This window comes from Aethalodelphis obliquidens, unplaced genomic scaffold, assembly GCF_003676395.1.
Source record: "Aethalodelphis obliquidens isolate GAN/ISIS:26980383/991018 unplaced genomic scaffold, ASM367639v1 scaffold11, whole genome shotgun sequence".
NCBI classification, from domain to species: Eukaryota; Metazoa; Chordata; class Mammalia; order Artiodactyla; family Delphinidae; genus Aethalodelphis; species Aethalodelphis obliquidens.
The window spans coordinates 15,482,706-15,498,160 of NW_020837955.1; the positions used below are offsets into that span (position 1 = coordinate 15,482,706).

Consider the following 15,455-nt stretch of genomic DNA (forward strand, 5'->3'; position numbering starts at 1 on the left):
ATGGAGTGCACATCAGACACCACTTTCCTATCCAGCAAAGTCTGCGTCAAACCCTGTGATCCCTACCTTCCAATCAGGAAAGAGTTACCCTGGCAACCAAATTACCAACTCACTCAATTAGCTCCCCCCTCTTCCACTGATGCTCAGTAATCACAGAATGTCAGCCCCGGGAGAGCTCAGCCTTCAGTGGTCTAGTGCTACCCCCTCATTTAGAGATGGAAGCACAGGGAGGTTTCCACTCTGAGGTGCACTCCATTTGAACACCAGGAAGGCTGGTGCAGACAAAGCAGCAAAACTCTCCCACGCAGCGCTTCCTCCTGGTTTTCCATCCATAACTGAAGGGAAAACAAATGACCTGCCCATAACAATGTGTCTCAGGAGGTGTAATAGATAAGAGCGTGGGCTCTGCAGGCAGCCCTGCATTGTTAGCTGTGTGATTTGGGACAGGATCCTTCACCTCAATAATCTCAATTAACTCACCTGCTAAATGGGGATAAGTACAGCACCTACCTTGAAGAATCCGGTGAAGGTGAAATTAGCTCATGTATGAGAAGCAAAATAGCCAATAAACACTCTTATAAAACAAAACATCATTCCTGGAAGCTACTGCGTTAAGGCCACTACTTTAAGTCTTTTGTGGAAAATCCTGCCTTTTATTGACTTCTTCAGTATGTTTCTTAAAAGGCATAAACCTGTTTGCTCTGAAGTTAAGACGTTTCTTAAACATGCACCCCTGTTGTATAAAGTGCGAAGGGAAGAGTAGAGGAAGGGAATAATCAGTCTAGAAGAGGTTTAATCAGAAAAGGGTGGAGGTCCCCTTCAAGCCAAACCTTGAAAACAGCTCAGGACTGGGACTCGTAGAGTAGGGGCAGCAGGAATATCACAAAGGGGAGGTTTGGGCTTCTCTGGTGGCGCAGTGGTTGAGAGTCCGCCTGCCGATGCAGGGGACACGGGTTCGTGCCCCGGTCCGGGAAGATCCCACGTGCCGCGGAGCAGGTAGGCCCGTGAGCCATGGCCGCTGAGCCTGCGCGTCCGGAGCCTGTGTTCCGCAACGGGAGAGGCCACAACAGTGAGAGGCCAGCGTACAGAGGAAAAAAAAAAGGGGGGGGGGGGGGGTTTGTGGGGAGGGCATTCTGAAGCCACAGCTCTTAACTCCCCCATTCCTATCAGAAATCGTTCTAAATCAAATTCAGTGCTCAGCTGTAGGTCTTCATGCCTGCCCTGTCCACTCCCATCTATAATTTGTACTGAGAAAATTGTGCAACTTCTTCACAGGAGGTGATCTTCAAGTTCATTTTGTTCTCACTCTTCATTTTATTTACTGTCATTATAGGGTTATCTCAGGGGCTCATATGTGAATGTCTTCTTTTCTCAAAGAGTTTAGGCACCAGGTGATAAGGGTCTCGGCGCAAAAAGACAGAAAAAGACAAGAAAGGAGACATTTCGAAAAGAAAACCCATAGTCCTCAATACAGCACCAGATAGCTGTTAAAATGCAGGCTCTGGAGCCAGACTGCCTAGGTCGCAATCTCAGCTCTTTCCTTTAAAGCTCCTTCCTGTGATCTTGGGCAGGTTACTAACCCTCTCTCACCTCCCATTCCTTGTCCACCAAGTCTGATAATAATAAAGTTCCTGCCTCATTAGGTTGTGATGATTCATTGAGCTAATGCTAGTAAAAATGCTTAGGCCACTGTCTGAAACATAGGTGCATTTAGTAACAACACCTGGGTATTGGCATTTAGTAAATATTTGCAGAGCAAACAAACGGGCAACTTCAACAGACTTGTGGAGGCTAAGAGAGTGCTTGGGGCACAGATGATGAATTGTGGTGCCTAGAGGAGAGGATGGGAAAGGAGGGACAGCAACTAAAAAGGGAAAACAGAACCAAAGGAAGCTTTGCTCAAGCAGGAGAGACCTGCGCTCGTCCCACTGTGGTTGGAGGACAGTGGCAAAGGGTGGAATTGAAGGGAAGATGCTATAAAGGATAAGGCTCCTAGAGGGGGCACGAAGGGATGGGGCGCTCAGTCTGGGTAGGTTTGAAGGGCAGGACTCAGGGAGACCTTAGAGGTGGTTGTCCCCTGTGACAGCACTCTAAGTCACAAACTGTCCTACCACAGGGAGGCCAGGGACCAGCTGGCTGTTGAAACAACCTTGTATAACCCTTCACGCCTGAGATGGCTGGGTATGTTTTCGTGTGAAGGAATCCTTCTTCTCTGTACCTTATGCTACAATAGAATGAAATCTAAATCTGATACCAAGGGGTTTATTAACTGCTCCGCTTTATCAATTAACTGACTCACAGGAGGTAAAATTCACCACCCACAATTGATAGGCTGTTCAGGGAGTTTGTTTGACTTATTGATTTGGGTGGGTTAAAAACGAATCACAAGCTGGTTATCATCTTGTTACCTTTGCCCTGCCTTTTGCCCGTTTCTTTTTTTACTGTCTAAATTAGATTCGGTTTCCTAGGTTTTCCTGAAAATCCTCCCCAGACACCGGAGTCATAATCACCTTTCTCCAAATGCACCATAAATAGTTCTTCTTTTCAGCTGGGTTAAGCAGAGCAAGAACTCACAAGGCAGATGTTCGAAACACACTGCTTAACGGTGCTGATAAAGAGAAGCTGAATAACTTCAGGATTAAAGAAAAACAGTGAAGGTCACGGAGCAAGCTCTGATTCCATATACCCTGGACCTGACCACGGAGGGCATACGTAGTGATCACATAGCTATAGCTCTGCGTTTGTGCGTGTGCACCTGTGCATGTAGACACACATACCCAACCATCCCTTACAGTTCACCCTTCAGCCTCCCTTGGCTTCTCTGGGTTCTACTATTGGTCTTTGTAAAGTGCTTAGCACAGAGCCTGGCACATGGTAAGTGCTACGTACATTGGCTAGTGTTTTTCCTTCCCAACTGACAGCATCTCCCAGGCTCCGTCCACCCCTCTTAACCCTAACTGCCAAGTCTTTATCTTCAGCCCTAATCTCTCTTCCAACTCCTAATCACTTAAGAGGCACCAGGCTGCGGTCCCCGTAACTTCCCACATGAAACTCCTAATCAAGCCCCTCCCCGACCACACACACTCACACAACCAGCTCCTTGCAACTTCCCTATTACTCTTGTCCTTCTGGACTCAAGACTTGCAGAATGTTACCAGGGAAACCTAGACCTTGGATCCTTCAGAAGATGGAGTTGTCTCAACTCTGCCCATGCCCATGTCCTCAGTTCTGTGCCCATCCACTCCAAGGGACTAGGGATATCCCAGCCACAATCATCCCTGGGCCAAGTACTAGGAATGGGCTATCCCAAGCCGCAACACCTTGGGAACGGCCAATGCCTCCTTTGCACAGACACTTCCCCAGGCCCAGGACTCTGCTCTCTACAGCCTTTGCAAACGGCTGATTGGTAGCTGGGGCTGAGGTTCATGAGGAAATGTGTGGGTAGGCTCAGACAGAAGGTAAGAGGTTCAGCTTAAGAGTCATGAGTTCAGATCCTGTTCGACCACCCACAATTCCTACCCCTCCCCATTGTAAAGAGTGAAGGGCCGTCTTGTAAAAGGTGCCTACCAGGGCTTCCCTGGTGGCACAGTGGTTGAGAGTCCACCTGTTGATGCAGGGGACACGGGTTCACGCCCCGGTCCGGGAAGATCCCACATGCCGCGGAGCGGCTGGGCCCGTGAGCCATGGACGCTGAGCCTGCGCGTCTGGAGGCTGTGCTCCGCAAGGGGAGAGGTCACAACAGTGAGAGGCCGCATACGGCAAAAAAAAAACAAAAACAAAAAGGTGCCTACCAGAGTTCCTGCCCAAACAGGGCTCAGTCCCCTTTCTCCTTCTCTCCACCTCGCTTCTCAGCTCCTGAAGATCTTCAGGTCCTGTCAGTCTACAGTCACCACTCTAATTTCATTCCTGAGTGCTGTCTTGGCCATGTTGCAGACCCAGAAGACAGCTGCATTGGGTGAGACCTCACCATCTTGGCCCTATGCCCTCATCTTACAGACTTGAGGTTCTAAAAAAAGCAGCCATCTACCATTTGTTATCTGTGCCTCTCTTATGCAATTCCTATTACCTTATGTGAAGGTCTTGGCCCCAAACCTGCTTATGGGTTCTTCCAGGATGTCTGAAACCCTGCCTCATCCCGGATCCCCAGTGCCTTGCACATATGTGGCTGGCCTGCAAGAAAAGTTTGAAAATGGTGATGCTATTGTGTTGAGGCATTTATTGGGTCAAGGTTTTTGTGGGATGCTCTTAAGAACTTTAATAAATCCAACATGGGAGAAAATGGTGTCAAGAAAGTCTCATGGAGGTGGTACAGCATGACTGGAAGCTCTGGTTGAGGAAAGCAGGAGAAACTAGAGCCACACTGCCTGGGTTCAAATCCCAGCTCCTTAACTTAAAAGGTGGTGACTTCAGGCAAATCACTTCATCTCCTGGGCCTCGGTGTTCTCATTTATAAAATGGAGAAAATAGTGCCTACCTCATGACGAATAAAGCCATGACATAATGAGATAATGATTCAAAACACCCAGAACAGTACCTGGCACGTGTGTCAAGTGCCAACCCCCGGAATGATGACAGCAGAGACAGACCATCTGGAAGGTGTGTGGAGGTGGCCTTCTGGAAGTTCAGGAAAAGGGATTTATATGATACAGAAGCAAAAGAGGTGGCAGTGACTTGTGCTCACAGTGGAAAGGAAAGGGTGGCTGAAGTGCTAGGGCACGTGGGGCACGCTGAAGAGACAGATGGGGGCCACTGAAGGAAGAAGGGCCAGTGGTGGCAGCAAGAATCAGCAGCTGTCATTTTATAAGCCCTTAAGTGTCCCAGACACCTCAGGTCCTCGTTTTACCCTCCCAACCAACCTATGAAGTATTATTGTTTTATACATGAGAGGAGGAAAACGCACAGAGCTGTGACTTGCCTACTATGACACAGCTGCTGAGCAGCGGGGCTGAGTCAAACTGAGTCACTGAGCAGCCTTCCGCTGCAGCCCGTGTGAGAAGGTGCTGGGCAGGACAGGTGCCCCTGGGGCTGGTTAGCAGAGCTGGGCTGTACCAAGAAAGGCTTCCTTGTGGGAAAGGGCCCCAAGCCTGGGGAAGATAAGACTGAGGGCAGAACCAGGAGGGCCACTTAATTAACTGAACCCCCATCTGCTCAAAACACCCCATTTTACAACTACCAAATACACTGCTGTAAAACCCTATTGTCTTTCCCTAGGCCACAGCTCAAGACTGGGTCAGTCTCAAAGGAGAAAATAGGCAGGCTCTGTCTAAACCCTCACCATTCTTCAAACACAAATAAATCAGAAAATTCACCTCCCTCCACCCTCCTCCAGATACAGCAAATCGCTTGGCCTCTGCCCTCCAGCCTAGAAAGTTTCTGGACTATGTTCTTATTCCAAAAAGGGCGTTAAAGCCCACCTAGCATGTTTTTAAAAACCTGGACTGAATTTTCTGATCTTGTGGAACATCGACCCAGAAGCACTCATCGACTGCAGCTCCACTGGTCTCCATCTCACACCTCGACCCCAAAGTCCCCTCTCCATCACGACTTCATTATGAAAGGTGTCCCCTCTGTGCTTTTTCCCCCACCTTCCACCAAAAAGCCAAAGCATGCTCCAAAACAAAAACCAAATTTATTCAGCAGACACTTTAATTAAGAAATCCTATAAATCAGGACCACCACAATTTCAGACACTCCGGTGCGAAGTGTACGTCAATAGCTACATCTGGAGGATGAACAAGCCATTGAATCTTTTAAAAAAATTAGTTTAGCTCCTTTTGCAGTTTGGGGGTGGCACCTTACTTAAAGCACCGTCAAGTTTCATACGGGTAAAGCCTGCGGTTTCTCCTCTTGGAGAGTCCCATTTAAAAAACGGTTTCGGTCACTCACAAAGAGCTGGTGGCAGAAGGAAACTGAGGGGTGAAGACCCACGAAAGCTCAGACCTATGGCTCCACAGAGGACCAGAACAGAGCAGAAAAACAGCCGGGGTCTCATCCATGCAGTGAAGACATCAGAAAGGGTGGAATAAGAAAGGCCAGCCGGGAGGGCAGGAAAGAGACATAAGACATTGTTTATGCCTGTTTCTGAGAAATCTCATGGCACGGCCAGGAGTGGCCTCACGGGAGGAGGAGGAGCTCTGGACAGAAGGAGAGAACAGAGAAAAAAAAATCTCTCTCCTCGCACAGCCCTCTCCACCTGTGTGTCCTCTGGAGACGCTAGGAGGTGGCGAAGCACAGACAGGGCTCTTCTCGGAGCAAGAGAAAAAAGACACAGCGGTCAGTTAGCTCTCCCAGGAAGCCCACAACCTTCCGTCCAAGCACACCGTGACCTTGAAACACAGGTGGCAAGGTCAAGTCATTTAAAAGTCCACATCCACCTCGACCCACCTTCAAAATTCTCCACCTCCCTACCCGCGACAACTGGAGCTCACATCTCCCACCTCGACCAGTCACCGATGTGATGGGAGAAAGGGGGAGGGCGATGCCAACCCACCCACCACCAAGCTTTTACATTCTTCTTCCCTCCGGAATTTCTTTGCACAGCAATTGTAGCACCATTTTCACTAAGTTCCTCCACCGGAAAATAAAATGTATTCGTGTCATCAGTTTTCAAGTATTCTTACAAAGCCCTCGCGATTCTCGCCCCTTGGAGCCGTATCTTTAAACAATCCAAGCACACGACACCCCCAAGAGTTAAGTCAGGTACAAGTAGTCAGGTACAAGTTGATGCAAATAGCTGCCATAGTTCTCCCAGTTTTATCCCAGGTTCCTGTCCCCGAGGTGGCCGGGGAAATTCTCACGCGACACGTACGCGCCCTGGCCCGTGCATTTCTCCACGCTCAAGTTTTCGCCGACAGCCTCGCCGGGGCGGGTAACTTCTCGGCTTGAGGTCTCTCCCCACTAGCCTCCTTGCAGCCTAGGCGGTCGCTCCCAGGACGGCAACGGCGGCTTCAGCTCAAGGTTGGGGAAGGCACAGGACGCCGTTGGGTCCCCGCAGCGGCTTCTTCCTCCTCCAGGGGCCCAGGGTCAGTGCAAGGCGCCGGAGGGCTGAAGGGCGACAGGGTCCGGTCGGCTGCGGCTGCCCCCGGGTCCGGGGGGTACCGCGGGGCCCGTGGCTGCCACCGCGGCGACGGCTCGCTGGAGCCTCCGCACGGCCTCCTTGATGAGGTTCCCCGAGAGCACCAGCTGCTGCAGGAGCCTGTGCGGGTCGTCGTCGTTGGCGCGCGCCCCGGCTGGGGGCCATCGTCGCTGTTGCAGGCGGCGGGAGGCGACAGCGCCCCGCAGCCATCCTCGCCGGCACGGCCCGGGCAGCGCGCTGGGGCTTGCGGCGAGCTCGGCCACAAAGTAGGGCGCAGCCCGGCCCCGCACCCGGCCACGGTCCCCGAGGGCGCAGCGCAGGGCCCCCGAGGGCGCCGGACCCCCAGTCTCGGCCGAGGCGGGCGGCAGAAGCAACGGCAGAGCCGGGGCTCGGGCCTTGTCCGCCCGCACCACCGCCGGGGGTCGCGGGGGCTGCAGTGGCGGCCCCGGGGGCGCGCACGGGGAGGCAGGGCGGTCCTGCGCCGCGTCCAGCTGCAGCGTCTCGCCGATCTGGGCCACCAGCCGGTCCACCTCGCCCGAGCCGCCCAGAGTCACCGACTGTTCCAGTAGGAGGAAGCTGTCCTCCTCCTCCTCCTCCTCCTCTTCCTCGCCGGCTTCCTCTTCCTCCTCCCTCCGGCACGGCATGGCCCCCCGCGCGGGCACCCGGAGCTCTGCGGGAGTCGCCGGCGGCTCAGCTGCCCCCGGGGCTCGGTGGGCCGCGGCGGAGCCGGGCGCGGTGCTGAGGCCGAAGCCGGAGCCGGGGCGGACGCGGAAGCCGGAGCCCGCCAGGCACTCTCGCCGCGCGCCAGCAGCCGCGGGAGCCGGAATCCTACCGGCTCTGGTTGATTTGTAAACAATGGGTGACGTTGCCTCCGGGCCCTACCACCGCGCCGGGGCAGGGGGGACAAACGAGGAAGTGGCGCAGCGCGGGCCGTCACGGGCAGCGCAGGGCCGCGGCCGGAGCCTTCTTGTGTCTGCGCTGGGTGTTTGCTTAGGAGGGGATCTGGGGCATGGGGAGAGCTTCGTACTTCCCCGACCGGATTAGCAGCACAGGACTATGGAGACTCTGAGGTGGCCACGATTGGATTCTCCCACTAACGGACACACCCACCCACACACCCAACCACTCATCCTCCGACGCTTCCTCCCTCCCCACGTGTCAGCAAGACTTGGGCGGCCCCGCTCCCCCTCCCGCGCACCCGCAGTCAGCGGGGCCCGGGACTGGTGGGGGAGGGGCGGGCCCTGCGACCAGCTGGCTTGGGAGGGGTGGGGCTGGGGAAATTGGGGGCGGGGAGGGGACTTCGTAATGGAGGGCGGAATCGCCCTGAGGTGGAGTCTCGGTGCCTGCTCCCTCCGCCTAGCCCTCAAGCGCTACGACCCAGCGCGAGAGAAAGACGCGCCACCGCCTGGCTAAAGACTTTGTTCATTAAAGAAAAAAAAAAAAAAAAAAGCCGCGCGGCCAGTAAAAAAAGATTTAAATAGAAATATAGGGCGATGAAAAAACCCTCTCTAATCATAGGAGTCAAACATGGTTCACATATTAAAAGTTTTTCTTTTCCAGCCTTTTTCTATAAAAGTGTTATACAAACAGCCACTCGTATACAACGTTATACACTTTTCCACTAGCATTATCCCGTAAACGGTGTTCGTGTTATTGCATGCGCCTTGAGAACATGTAATGATTACGCAAGTTTCCATTAAGTGGCTGTACCATAACTTACTAAATAATTCCTTTAACGTTTGCGGTTTACCTCATTTTACCGTTGTAAATAAGTGCGTGACTAACATTTTTGTGTGTAAAACGTTTTCCGTGTTGATTCTTTCCTAAGAACATATTCCCAGGAATGGGAATTCAGGTCAAAGGATATGGATATTTTAAGGTTTCTGATAAATGTACCAAATTGCTTTCCAACAGTTGGGTAAATTTACTCTCTCATCATTCATGTGTAAGCATACATTATTCGTTGCGCCTTCACTGGTATTAATACTTGAGTATTATAGTTATTTTTCTGATTTTGTAGGTGAAATGGATCTCATTTCAGTATTTATTTCTTTGCTTTTAGTTAGGTAGAGTAGTTTTCTAAATGTTTAACCAACTGTACTTCCTTTTTTTGTGAATAGTTCTCTAATAAGTTTTTCCTATTGATTTTTTTCTTTTGTATTTGCATGACTCCTCTACATGCCAGAAGTTCACTCTTTTCTTTCATAGTTTGCTGTGAATATTTCTTCGGTTTTTGTTGGCCCTGTGGAGGTTTTTTTTTCACTAAAACTTAAATATAGTCAAATCTACATAAAGTACCTTCCTTTGAAACTTCTAACACAATGCTAAATTTAGTCTTCTTGCCTCCAGAAAGTTATTAAATATTACGTTCTATTTTCCTGAGATTTTTCTAGTGCCTTGATTTTTTTCAAATCTATCTGGATTCATTTTGGTCACTGGTGCAGGGAGATGATACGATTTTTTTCCCACCACAGAGCTTGTCAGGCAGGGCTGTAGTTCTTCAGGACAGAGGTGTTTGGGCACTGTAAACACAAGCTCTGCCCTGAGCAGCTCCCAGCTGCTGGTTAAGCCAAAGGTTGTAAGGACTGGGTGGGGCTGGGAATATTATGATCAGTCTGTGTGCGAAGTCGAGAAAAACCTTGAACAGGTTGTACCAAGACCTAAAGAGATTCACGTCTCATTCCTGCCGCGTCTGGGTGTGTGGCTCCTGGCAAATCAGTTTACAAGCGAAAACACATGTAAAATGGAAAAAGTAATCCCAGCCCTGCCTCCCTCTGAGGATTGCTTTCAGGATCAAATAAGATAATGGGAGCAGGCTTTGTCAGGCATTACACAAATGTAACGTGGGATTAGGTCCAATGGTTTACTCACAGAGGCCTGGCTTAATTCCAGCGATTCCCTGAGGGAATCAGCTAATATATTCATGATAAAGTTTCCCCCTTACAGCCCACTAAGTAAAACGTACCCCCAAGGCATTACTCCCTTGAAACTGCCTTGTCCCTGAATTCTGCCCCGGGACCACCCTGACCTGGGATTGATTAAGGCCTTCTTGAAGTCAGCCCAAAGGCTCCCAAATCCCAAGGTGTGACCCCCTACAACTAGTTCTGCAGGTTTTGCTGACAGATCCTTTCCCAACAAGCAGCCTTCCTCCTGCATCTCTGTGGAGGGCTCTTCACACGCTTTACTGATGAGGACTGAAAGCCATTTCCCTCAGAGAGAGTGATTTTCATTTTCATTCTGATGGTACTTACTGGAGAATTTCAAGGGGAATGAAAATTAGGGGAGGGCTTATGGATTTCAGCAGAGTTAAATAAATGGGAATTTTTTTTTCTCCTCTCTGTAAGATGATGCCTGCCAGTAAGTAGAGAAAAGCAGTTTTATGCTCCATTGACTTTAAACATTAATGGAGCTGGTGTAGCTATTGTCTCTAACCCAGCATCCCTGGAAGTCGTTTTTCTTTTCTTGTCAGGGTAATTCCCATAGTGTTCTTAGTACTAAGGGAAATGGAGCTGAGATGGCATTCTTTTAAAAATCTTCCCTTTGTAATGTTGCTTTTGTGTGGAGATTGCTATGTAAATATGCCGGGACTTGGATATTATACTATTCATTACAAAGATGAATTCATTACAAAAGACCAGTTCCATTTTCTGGGGGCACTTCTCTGGAGAGCTCCGAGAGAGGAAAGTGCTGTGCTGGACCAGTGGGAGGCAGAGAAATGCCCTGGATTAGGAATCAAAATACAAGATGCTAGAGAGGCTCAGATGCAATTAAAAGTAATGAGAGGGTATCAGAAAGGGAAGCGATGAGAGCTGCGTGCCTGGCACGCTGGGCACCTGCCTGGAAAGAGACATGGAGGGTATTCAGCATCACCCGTGGAAGGACACAGAATTCAAGGATTTTCTGAATTTGTTTGGACTGCATTGAAATTCTTCGCAAGGAGTTTGCTTTCCACCTGGACTTTGTTTTCAGTAACCTGTACTCAGACACACCAGCAGGGATGAAGAGATAGACTCTAGGCTTGGAACTCCACCTGCATCCAGCCATGTCATCCTTCTGTGCCTCAGATCCTGAATCTGTAAAATGGAGGGTGATCCTTTCTTTACAAAATTGTTATATTACATAAGAATATGTATGGGGGGCTTCCCTGGTGGCGCAGTGGTTGAGAGTCCGCCTGCCGATGCAGGGGACGCGGGTTCGTGCCTCAGTCCGGGAAGATCCCACATGCCGCGAAGCGGCTGGGCCCGTGAGCCATGGCCGCTGAGCCTGCGTGTCCGGAGCCTGTGCTCCGCAACGGGAGAGGCCACGACAGTGAGAGGCCCGCGTACCGCAAAAAAAAAAAAATGTATGGGAAGACTTATCACATGACCTTGGCAGGGGTGATGTTGGAGTGAAGCTCTGAGAAGCAGAAATAGTCTTAGTGATGTGTAAGCCTAAAAAAAGGGGAATTCTATGCTGTGGTCCATGAACAGATGAATAAACAAGTTGGGGTAGAGCCATGCAATGGAATATTACTCAGCCATAAAAAGAAATGAAGTGCCGATGTGCTACAACATGATGCTCAAAAACATGCTAAGTGAGAGAAGCCAGAAACACAAGGTCATGCATGTGAAAATATCCAGAATAAGTAAACCCACAGAGGCAGAAAGTAGATTGGTGGTTGCTTAGTTCTGGGGAGCGAGAATGGTGGTGGCGGGGGAATGACTGCTAAAGGGTACGAGGTTTCCTTTTGGAGTGCTGAAAATGTTTTGGAGCTTGATAGCGGTGGTGGTTGCACAGTGCTGTGGGTGTACTAAATGTCACTGAATTGTACACTTTAAAATGGCTAATTTTATGCATGTGAATTTCACCTCAGTCAGAAAAATTCTATGCTGTATCTGGTATTTGATCTAGTTCTTTCTTTTTCTATAATTGTAACAGCAATCTATTTGGGGATGTGAAGTCTTCGCAACTTCACCATGCTTCCAATGCAGGTCGCCGCTCTTTTTCGACTTTGAAGTCACATTGAAGATGTCAGATCAGCTGATTCCCTCACTCCTGTTGCATGATTTTCTGGCCAAGGTGAACTGGGTCTTTGTCTTCCCTCGGTAAGGAAGCAAAGGCTAGTCCAGAGGCAGCCAGGGGACCACGGTGGGCCTGATAAAGATCTTCAGTCGTCCTTCCCATCCCAAAGTTTTCTCCTGGTTACCTGCTTCTCTCCTTTGTGCTAAGGGTGTTGGTTGGGAAAGTGGATACAGTACAGTGCCTAAAGGGAAAGGGGTTATTTTTAATAAAATTACGACCTAGGTAATCATGATTAGAATTTGCCTTGGACAAAACTGTAGGTTCAGATCACAGATCAGTGGTCGCCAAAGGTTCAGTTGGTGGAGGGGAGGCTGTGACTACAAAGACGAGCACGGGAGTTTTGGGGGGCAATGGGGGAGCGATGGAATTGCTCAGTGTCCTGACTGTGGTAATGGTTACACACATCTACACTGGTGTTAAAACTCAGAACTGTACACCCAAACAACAAAACAAACTGTAAACACACACACCATATATTAACTATGGTGGCAGATGCATGGGTGTATATATTTGTCAAAACTCAATGGACCCTTCGGACTTCCTTGGTGGTCCAGTGGTAAAGAATCTGTCTTGCAATGCAGGGGACGCGGGTTTGATCCCTGGTCAGGGAACTAAGATCCCACATGCCGTGGGGCAACTAAGCCTGCGCGCCACAACTACTGAGTCCGCGCACCTCAACTAGAGAGCCCACATGCCGCAAACTACAGAGCCCACGTGCCCTGGAGCCCTCGTGCCGCAACTAGAGAGAAGCCTGCGCCACGATGAAATATCCCACATGCCGCAACTAAGACCCGACGCAGCCAAAAAAATAAATTAAATAAATAAATGTTTTAAAAAACCTTAAAAAAACCTCAATGGAGGGGATTCCCTGGTGGCGCAGTGGTTGGGAGTCCGCTTGCCGATGCAGGGGACACGGGTTTGTGCCCCAGTCCGGGAAGATCCCACATGCCGCGGAGCGGCTGGGCCCGTGAGCCATGGACGCTGAGCCTGTGCGTCCGGAGCCTGTGCTCCGCAATGGGAGAGGCCACGACAGTGAGAGGCCCACGTACTGGAAAAAAAAAAAAAAAAAGAAAAAACCTCAATGGACACTTAAAATGGGTAAATTAATTATATGTGAAATATAACCGCAATAAAGTTGATTATCAAAAATTTGCCTTCTGGGCGACTTCCCTGGTGGCGCAGTGGTTAGGAATCCGCCTGCCAATTCAGGGGACATGGGTTTGATCCCTGGTCTGGGAAGATCCCACATGTCGCAGAGTAACTAAGCCCATGGGCCACAAGTGCTGACCCCACGTGCGACAACTACTGAAGCCCGCGCGCCTAGAGCCCGTGCTCCGCAACAAGAGAAGCCCGTGCACCACAACGAAGAGTAGCCCCCGCTCACCGCAACTAGAGAAAACGCATGCACAGCAATGAAGACCCAACACAGCCAAAAATAAATAAATAAATAAATATTTTAAAAATTGCCTTGGAACATGAAAGACATATGCTCTATAAGTTCTCTATAAGTCACATCATATGGGAAAGTAGGAAAGATGACAAATGGGCTGCTGGTTGTGTGACAGACCAGGCCTCATAGGGTGTGGGAAGTCCTGGCAGGGTCACCACAGCCTGGAGCTCAGCTTGGGAGGCTGTAACCTCCCCCCATTCGCTTCAAGTAGGCCATTCTGGATTTTCCTCCAGAAACCAGAAACTTTGCTTCTGGTTTCTTGGGGGAGGGAAGGCACAGGTGAGTCCAGCATCTGCAGACCCTGACACACAAGTGCACTGAGGCCTTCTCTTTCCTGCTTCAGACTCGTGCAGGAAAACACCAGACCTCCTTGGAGACAGTGCTGGTCTCCTCCTCAGAAAAAGCACATGACTTCATTTGGGAAAACATAAGCCCATTTGGAAATACAGACTTGAGAACATTGTCTAAATTTATTCTTACCCGTCACAGGCCTGTGCCCCTATGTCTAGTGAGCTGTCCAGGGCCCACAGCCTTCTGGTCCTGACCAACTTTAGAGGGGGCACCACGTTGGGAGTTGGGTGACTTGGGTAGTAGTCTTGGTTCCTCCAGTACCTGGATGCTGGGGACAGCAGTCCCAGCTCTGGGCCTCATGGTCCCATTTGCAAAGCAAGCAGTTTGGACGCAACTCCTGAAGGCTGCCCTGGCTCTAGGATGCTGCGTGAGCAACTCAGCTATGATATCCAGGCCCATAATCTCTAACCCTTCATCGTACTACTCCTGCAAAATTAGGATGGCCAGCAGCTAGTGCTGAAAAAACTGACAAGGGCATTGGGAGACTTCGTGCTTTTTACTCTGTTTCCAATTCTGTAAAATGGACATAATAAAACCATCTAATTTAGGAGCTGTTCTAAGCAGAGAAGGAGGAGCCAGCTGCACCTGGTGCTCAGCTTGACAGCCCCAAGTAAACCACGGCCCCTCCCTCTTAATCCAGGCCCTGTGAATGCACACTTTTAGAAACCTGTTAGCCTTGATTTGGGGTTCATTCTTTTCTCTCTACTACTATATGGTTTTAATATTTTCTTTTCTAGCAGTCTTGCCATATATTTGGCTTTTATTATATAACTCTGTGGATACAGACAGACTATACATTTAAGTAAAATAAAATTGCTGTCTCCCCCAAAGAACAAACAAACCTTCAAGGTTAAATTAGATAAGAATTTAGGTAATAATTCCTAGCATTTATCTGTAGTTATTATCGTGCCATGTACTGAGCTTAATGCCTTACACATACATTTTATCTTATCCTCAAAACAAATGTGTGAGTTAGATATGATCACCTCTATAGTATAATATAGAGATCTATAATATAGAGAGGATATTCTCTCTAGGGAAACTGAGGCACAGAGAAGTAAAGTAACCAGCCCAAGGTTACACAGCTAGCAAGTGGGGGACTGGCCTTTGGGTGACCCACCATCCCAATTTGCCTGGGACCCTCCTGGTTTTAGCCCTGAAAGTCTGCTGTCCTGGGAAATTGCCCTAATCTCAGGCCAACCAGGATAGCTGGTCGCCGTAACTCAGTGGTCCTCAACACTGAGGGCAACGAGGCTCCTCAAGGGACGTTCTGCAATGGTAGTTGTTATAGTAATGGTAGTTATTACTATTTGTATTACTATTACTATCACATATAATTTTTTAATTTCTCATCCTCCCTCTTCTTACCACTATGATATCCCTACAAAAGTATTATCAGCTCTACCAAACCACTTCCCATGCTTGGAGGAGGAGGAAGGGTGTTGATTGGGAGTACCCAAAGTGAAAGGCACCTACTTTTACTTTTTTAAAACTCTTTTTTCCCTTGCTTTTGGAGCA

The 15,455-nt window shown here is 49.5% G+C and overlaps 1 protein-coding gene and 1 long non-coding RNA gene across 2 annotated transcripts in view; both read right to left on the reverse strand.

Moving 5' to 3' along the window:
• Positions 1–5,610: 5,610 nt before the first annotated feature.
• On the reverse strand, positions 5,611–8,093 carry FRAT2 (FRAT regulator of Wnt signaling pathway 2). The gene has a single exon (XM_027112186.1). The coding sequence runs from the start codon at positions 7,717–7,719 to the stop codon at positions 7,024–7,026; it is 696 nt and encodes a 231-aa protein (XP_026967987.1). The 5' UTR covers positions 7,720–8,093; the 3' UTR covers positions 5,611–7,023.
• A 1,095-nt stretch (positions 8,094–9,188) lies between these two features.
• LOC113623260 (uncharacterized) overlaps positions 9,189–15,455 on the reverse strand; it is a 19,097-nt gene continuing 12,830 nt past the window's right edge. The window contains exon 2 of the long non-coding RNA XR_003433860.1: positions 9,189–11,148. This is a non-coding gene — a long non-coding RNA (uncharacterized LOC113623260). The remainder of the gene's footprint in view (positions 11,149–15,455) is intronic.

Bases quoted from the DNA above. Each gene is read 5' to 3' on its own strand.
- FRAT2 (XM_027112186.1), bottom strand. From the start codon at position 7,719: ATGCCGTGCCGGAGGGAGGAGGAAGAGGAAGCCGGCGAGGAAGAGGAG.